Source organism: Lithobates pipiens, unplaced genomic scaffold, assembly GCF_037356315.1.
Source record: "Lithobates pipiens isolate NorthernLeopardFrog02 unplaced genomic scaffold, aLitPip1_a1.2 Scaffold_13, whole genome shotgun sequence".
Lineage (NCBI taxonomy): Eukaryota > Metazoa > Chordata > Amphibia > Anura > Ranidae > Lithobates > Lithobates pipiens.
The window spans coordinates 249856195-249864170 of NW_027507718.1; the positions used below are offsets into that span (position 1 = coordinate 249856195).

The 7976-nt window shown below is 38.5% G+C and overlaps 1 protein-coding gene across 1 annotated transcript; it reads right to left on the reverse strand.

Annotated features, from left to right (window-relative positions):
- Positions 1–3371: 3371 nt before the first annotated feature.
- LOC143974784 (C-X-C motif chemokine 10-like) lies at positions 3372–7279 on the reverse strand. The gene is made up of 4 exons (XM_077476518.1): positions 7150–7279; positions 6907–7030; positions 4990–5073; positions 3372–3683 (listed from the first exon to the last, which is right to left on the reverse strand). The coding sequence occupies exons 1-4, from the start codon at positions 7208–7210 to the stop codon at positions 3647–3649; spliced, it is 306 nt and encodes a 101-aa protein (XP_077332644.1). The 5' UTR covers positions 7211–7279; the 3' UTR covers positions 3372–3646.
- Positions 7280–7976: the final 697 nt, after the last annotated feature.

Below are 7976 nucleotides of genomic sequence, written 5' to 3' on the forward strand. Positions count from 1 at the left end.
TGTCAGTGCCTGATTTGTCCAGTGCAATATTGCAGTCCTGCTATAAGCTGCTGATCACTGCCATTACTAGTAAAAAAAAGTAAACTAACTAGTAAATAACTAGTAAAAAAAAAAATCCCATAGTTTGTAGACGCTATAACGCAAATATACGTTTATTGGGACAAAAAAAAATATGTAGCAGAATACATGTTGGCCTAAATTGATGAAGAAATTAGATTTTTTTACATTTTTTTTATTAAATATGTTTTATAGGAGAAAGTCTAAAAACATTTTTACATTTTTTTTTTAAGTATTTTTTTTTGCTAATAGTGCAAAAAATTAAAAATGCAGAGGTGATCAAATACCACCAAAAGAAAGCTCTCTTTGTGGGAAAAAAATGACAACTTTTATTTGGGTACAGTGTCGCACGGCCGCGCAATTGTCAGTTAAAATAAAGCAGTGCCGTGTCGCAAAAAATGGCCTGGTCATGAAGGGGGGGGGGGGGTAAATCTTCCAGAGGTCAAGTGGTTAAAATGCACAACCCATCATAAATCTATTGTTTACCACAGAGTTTGTTGTGGTACTAAATCTTTTCACTTTTTTATGGCTCCATTCACACTTAGGTGATTGAATCGCAGGGCAGAATTGCTGCAAATCCACAATCTTGGCAAGATGCGTTTGCAATGCCATTATTCCTCAATGGCACCCTAAACGCTGTGCAATTTTGCGGCGGCTCAATGGCACACACAAAATCACGTGCCACCTAAAAGATGTTTCAGAATTTCTTTTGGACGACACATGTCCCGCAATTTTGATTGCACGATTTTGCTGCAATTTGTTACGTGACAATCATCACTCTGCATTTGGGGTGCTTTTGAGAAACAATGGCATTGCAAATGCGTCCTGCGATTTGCCACTATTGTGAAATCGCAGGCATAATCGTGTTGACTGTAGTAAAAGCATTTTTCTTTTTGCATGCTTCCTCAATCCCGGCCAAGGTCTACAAAAAAATCAATTTTTCGCCACCTTCTGAATGAGGCTAAAGCCTCATACACACGGTCGGACTTGTACAAACTTTTCCGTGGACTTTTGTACAAAGGGCGTGGTCCACAAGTTTGTATTGCATACACACGGTCGGACTTTTTGACAACAAACACGAACGTGGTGACGTCACAACGTACGGATGCCACATCAAAAGAAGACGTTCAATGACTCCAGCGCCACCTTTGGTCAACTTCTGTATTGTAGTCTGATCATTTGCATAAGTTCTGAGCATGCGTGTTTGTACCTTGTACAAAAGTCCGATGCTTTTGCGTACACACGGTCGAACTTTGCTCCATCGGACTTTTGTTGCCAGAAAGTTTGTCCGTTCGCACAGCCAACAAAAGTCCGATGAAAACAGAAAAAGTTTGTCCGATGGAGCGTACACACAGTCGGATGTTGCTCCAAAACAGCTAATTTGCATGTTTGTTGTCAAAAAGTCCGACCGTGTGTACGGGCCTAAAGACTTGCGTTCCCCAGTACCTGAAAACGGACAGAGTCTCCAACAATTGGACTGTGGTTGAGGTAGGTTGAGGAGTTGAACCAGATCCGGGACCTGGTTGTGACCGCCCGGCAGAAACGAGAGACTTACATGCACACCTGGACATTATGGAACATGTTTATTTATTCTGAGGAAGGGAAGGTTCTCCTTGAGGCAGGGGCGGATCCAGGGGAGGGCAACGGGTCAATTGCCCCCCCGAAAATATTTCACTTCAAGGCTTTCTCCCTCCGCCACCTATTTACGTTTAGCGAGGAATCGTCTAAATGCAGTTGCGGGGACTTTATTTCTGCTTCCCCCCATCCCAGATGGCTTAAGACATATTCAGTGTGCCCCAGCTGTTCATTTAGAGGGGCCCAGGCGGTGGCGTCCTTATGGGGGTAAAGACTGCGGTAAAACTGGGGTCGCCGCTACACACTGTGTAGTATTATTAGCAGAGCGGTGCGGGCGTGCCCAGTGTTACTTCCCTGTCAGGCGGAGTGATCTCCACCCGACAGGAGCTCCCTAGTCCCGGCTGGCGTGACGTCACATTTCAGAGGCCGGGAGCGTGAGATTGAAGACAAGATGCTTTCCGACCTGTGAGCCCATCTGCACTGTCTGCAAGTGAGAGATCACTTAACTGCCTTAACTCCTTAACACAGCAGTGTGTTAGCTGTGTGAACTGCTGAAGTGGTTAACACTTGGAGGGAAGGGGAGGGGGGAGGGGTGTTAATTCAGTTAGAATGGTAATTGTAATACACAGCATGGAGGGGGGTAATGTACTCACTGATGCATTCATGACCAATGGCAATTAATTAACCCCTTTGTGCTGCATTAGTGGCAGTGGCATCATCATTATTAATTAACCCCTTTTATGCTGCAGCATGATGGGGTTGAAAAAAAACACTGCTACTAATGCAGCACAAAGGGGTTAATTAATTGCCATTGGTCACAAATACGTCAGTCGGTACATTACCCCCCTCCATGTTGTGTATTACAATTACCAATCATCATCATCATCATGAGCCACAGCACCTGTATTGTGTGATTATCATGATGATAATGATGATATAGAATTACATTAAAATTCATCTTTAGGCCTCATTCACACAGGGGGCATGCTGCAGACATGCGGGCTGTCTTTTACTGACCTGGGGATGGATAAAGTGTGGGATATACTAAAAGGAATGACAGAAAGGAATGTCCCATAAAGTTTTGTACATATCCCTGTGCTGGCATCCCATTTATTTCTACTGACACACACAGCTTTTGTGTCCCAATATGTGCTGCGTGGGTTCCAGAATGCTTGCCAGGTGCCTTCAGGTACCCACACCAGCATGTCATATTGGGACATAGTGGCTGTGTCCATGCAGCCATGTGTTAGAATACAAATAAATGGGATGCCGGCATGGGGATGCATCTAACACTTTAAAACAGTGTCACTGCAGTGACTGCCGGCCCCTTTTCTGATGTGTAAGAGGACGCTGACCAGGACCGATCAGACAGTGAGGATGATTCCGTGTCCGGGTCCGCACAGGAAAAAGCGCTAGTTGGAGCACTTGTCACCACTGTGTGTGATACCCTGAAAATACAGGATGCGGCAAGATCTCAAACTCTTGGCTAAGCAATTCCTTTGCACAGTGAACAGCTAAACTGCCTCTAGTAAATCAACAAATAAATAAATACATATAGATTTATCACTATACATAAGCTGTTTCACTCTCACACTTCATTTCTTGTTACTGTTAAAATATTACTAAAAACACCTTTTTAAAACTGTAAACTGAAAAAACACAGACCAATTTAAATGAAGTTAATTCATTCTTTATTGAAATAGTACAAAAATATATTTTGTATTTATTTTTTACTTTAAAATTGAAATTCCTTTTAAAAAATATTACACAGAAGGGTCTGTATTATTTATACATTATAAATATATTTACATATATACAAATAATTTAGGTAACATGTTTTTAGTGGTAAAAACTATTTTTTCAGAAAATAATTTACTGTGGTAAAAAGAACATTATTGCAGGAGCAAGGCTTAAATAATAGCAACAACAAAGCTACTGTGTAATACATTCAAAGTAGCAAACTAGTGTATAAATAAAAGGCATGGTGTGAATTTTCCTAATTTGTTGTTTTCGTTCATGGGTGTCTTATCACTGGAATATGTTTTAGTTGCCTAAAGAAAAGAAAAGAAGAGATATGAATACCTTGGTAATCATCAAATTTAAGTAATCATGTTAAATAAATAATACCCATTATCAACTTTTAATCTAGTTATTCATCATTAATTAAATAGAAAATTTGCATTGAAATATAACATGCATATATAATATGCATACAATGTATGTATTGCCTGTTTACACTCTTATGCCGCAAACACACGATCGCACATTCTGACAACAAAATCTTGGATTTATTTCAGATGGATGTTGGCTTAAACTTGTCTTGCATACACACGGTCACACAAATCTTGTCGGAAATTCCGAACGTCAAGAACACGGTGACGTACAACACGTACGACGAGCCGAGAAAAATGAAGTTCAATAGCCAGTGTGGCTCTTCTGCTTGATTCCGAGCATGAGTGGAATTTTATGCGTCAGAATTGTGTACACACGACTGGATTTTGTTGTCAGAAAATTTCAGAACCAGCTCTCAAATTTTTGTTGTTGGAAATTCCGACAACAAACGTCCGATGGAGCCTACACATGGTCGGAATTTCCGTCAGCAAGCTCACATCGAACATTTGTTGTCGGACCCCAAATGTTTTCCTGATTTATACAAAATAAAATAGTATATAAAATGAAAAAAAAAAAAAAAATATATATATATATATATATATATATCCTTATGCTTTTGTGTTTACCTAAATAGAATAAAAACATGCCTTCCTCTGAACATTTGTTACCCTAGCCTGTGCTTTGGGTGACAGTTGATGTGATATAGCATCACAGTCACTATGATTTACCTAGTCGACTTGTCACCATAATTACAAAAATGTTTCATTATGCAAATTGGTATACTGTACACCACACATGCTGTTATAAACGGCATTTACAATTTTTTTTTTTTTAAATGTAGCATTATGAATTTTTTGTATGGTTTTCTAAAATGTGCTTACATGTTCATGTACACATGGACCTGACAGTTTCAAAACATAATGTAAGCTATTTAGGAAAAAAGTAAGCAATATAAAAATACATTGCCCCCCCACCCAGGGCTGGGACAACAGGGTGGGCAGAAGGGGTGGCTACTCTGGGTACAGGGTAGAAGGTGGGGATAAGAGGGGGTAAGGGGGTTCATCTTGCCAGAAAATGAGTCCCAAGACTAAATACACACAACTAGGAAGTCTGGGCGAAGGGGAGCTATTTTTAATGCACGGAAATTGCAATTTTGCCATCGCCCTCCCATGTTCGTAACATGTGTCTCACTTTAAAGAAAGAAACAAACAGAAACATTTTCCATTGCGATAGTGAAATACTCACCGATTTTTTCCACTCAGCAGCACTCTTACTTCAAATAAATGGGGACTCACACATTTTGAAGTAGGTGAGTTTTTCAAAGTAGCACTGCAAATAAATGAAAATAAGGAGACTTTTAAAATAAGTAAAAAAGTGAATTTACATTTGAAGTTACCATGTTTTTCCTTGGTTTATATGTAGTTTAAGCTATTTTCTCTCTGGATTAAAAACGACCTAAGGCACTCCATGTTCCTGCTAATGGACTAAATTGTAAAACTTTTCAAAGAATAACCTTAAAAAGGTAATTTTTTTCTATATTTAAAGTATAACTAAAAGCAAAACTTTTTTTTATTTATTTTTTTTATTTTTTTTTCGTTTTAGACAGAGTGTAGATGGATTAGAACACATGTCTGTTGTTATTGCTGTCTGTTTCCCCGTTAAGGAGATTCGCCCTCTCTATTTTTTCTGTTCAGTATTTATCATTGAAAGTGAAAGTAAAAATAAATTGCAAATTTTGGGTTGTCCCCAGAAAAGTAATAGAGGGGAAATATTCCAATGGGGGCACTAGTTCTGGTGGCCTAGGGGTCCCCAAGGAATTCCCTTAATTTGCAGAGATTTCTTCTCACTTCCTGTTTAGCTATGGGACAGGAAGTCAAGGGAAATCTCTGCAATGGGACACAGATGGTGAACAAAAAAAAAAAAAAAATCTGACGGGTTATAACCCTCACTTGCTCTATCCGAAAAAAAAAAGTTTTGCCTATAGTTCCACTTTAACTTTTAGCTGCAAGAAAGTAATACACATGTTTTAATAAATGATGTTCATAGTTTTTCAGATTCTCCCTAAGTAAATCAATGATTTATCATTCAGAAATAAAGACAAATCAGGGCTGCTCAAGAAACTGATATTCAAAATCAGATATTAGCTTTCTATAATCATGATAGATTTAAACATGGCCTGATGATGTTAATTTACATAATAATAATCATAGTTTCATAGTTAGTAAGGTTGAATAAAGACACCAGTCCATCCTGAGTGAGTGTCTACAATTGTCCCTATCCTATACATTGCACATTCACATTGGTCCCTATCCTCAAGGAGCCCACAATCCTAGGTCCCCATTCATATACTAGGGCCAATTTTGGACAGAAGCCAATTAACCTACCTGCATGTCTTTGAATTGTGGGAGGAAACCAGAGTACCCAGCGGAAACCCGCACAGGGAGAACATGCAAACTCCAGGCAGGTAGTGTTGTGGTTGGGATTGGAACCAGTGACCCTTCTTACTGCTAGTGTGAGAGTGCTGACCACTACACCACTGTGTCTCCCTAATCATCATTATGCAAAAATAATAATAATAATAATAATAATAATAATAATAATATACTGGATATACCAAAGTAGGGACTGTTTTACAAAATGTAACATGGAAACTATATCTTCAAACTGTGGGGAAGATTTCCTAAAACGGGAGCACTCAGAATCTGGTGAAGCTGTGCATGGTAGCCCAATCAGCTTCTAACTTCAGCTTGTTCAATTAAGCTTTGACAATAAAACCTGGAAGCTGATTGGTTACTATGCAGAGCTGCACCAGATTTTGCACGCTCCAGTTTTAGTAAATCTCCCTCTATATGTTTATATCTATAGATAATTTAATAATCTAAATATGCAGTCAGCCACTGCTAACTTGCTTATAAAGATGCTAGTTGCCTGGCTGCCCCTGGCTTCAATACTTTGTAGCACTGACTAGGAAAAGCATATAGCAGCCATAGTTCTAGTGTAGTCAGAACACCTCCTCTGCATATTGTACCTTTCAGTGACTCTGAAAGTCATGACAAGGCTGGGCCAGCACGATAGCCAGGGAACTGGCATTTTTAGAAAGAGAAGTTAGTAATAGCAGCCTTCATGATTCTTTAGCTATCTCTTAACTTAGCAGCTACTTACATGTATTCAATCCTTTCACAGCCAGGGCTGCTTGGGAAAATCTCCAGTTTCTCCAGTGCTAAGACATTGAGCCTGTTGGCCAGCTTGGTGCACAAGCAGCGACTGCCTCGAGAAAGTGAGCGCCCTGTTTAAAAGGTAAAAATAAGAAAGATTAGTAAAAAGACTAAAAAAGATTAAAACAATAATAATAAAAAAATCTAAGTAGAAAAGTAAATAAGTTATATGCAATGCTAATGACTTTACCTTGAATACTAGCAGCAGAGAGCAGGATAACACTGATGAGGATGGTGCACTTGTTGTCCATGATGACAGTAGTTGTTATGTCCCAATCCCTGACTATGAGTTAGTGCAGATAGTAGCTACTAGCTTGGAGTATTGTATCTCTATTTATACACTAAATTTGTGTGCCGGGTTGCATCATTACGCTTTGTCATTGCTTGGAATTTCTCATATCTTCATATCCTGTATTTGCATCACAGAAAAACAAAGAAGAAGTGAAAGTCCCCAAAATCCTTTTTTTCTAGCTAAATAAATTCCATTGTTAGGCATATATTATTCTTGCTGGAGGCAAGCATTTCCGAGAAACACACTTGCCAGGCATACTGTCATACATTTTAACTGACAATTGCGCAGTCATGCAACATTGTACCCAAATAAAATGTATGTCTTTTTTTCCCCACAAATAGAGATTTTTCGTGGTGGTATTTGATCACCTCTGCGATTTTTATGTTTTGTATGTTTTGTGCTATAAACAAAAAAAGGCAGACAAATAAAAAAAAATCACATCCAATAAAAAAAATTGAAAAAATCAATTTTCTTCATCAATTTAGGCAAATATATATTCTGCTACATGTTTTTGGTAAAAAAAAAAAAAAAAACCAATAAGCGTATATTGATTGCTTTGCGCAAAGTTATAGCATCTACAAACTATGGGATATATTTATGGAATTAATATTTATTTATTTTTATTTATTAGTAAAGCTGCGATCAGCAACTTATAGCAGGACTGCGACATTGCAGCGGATGAATCGGACACTAAGTGACTCTTTTTTGAGGGACCAGTGACACTA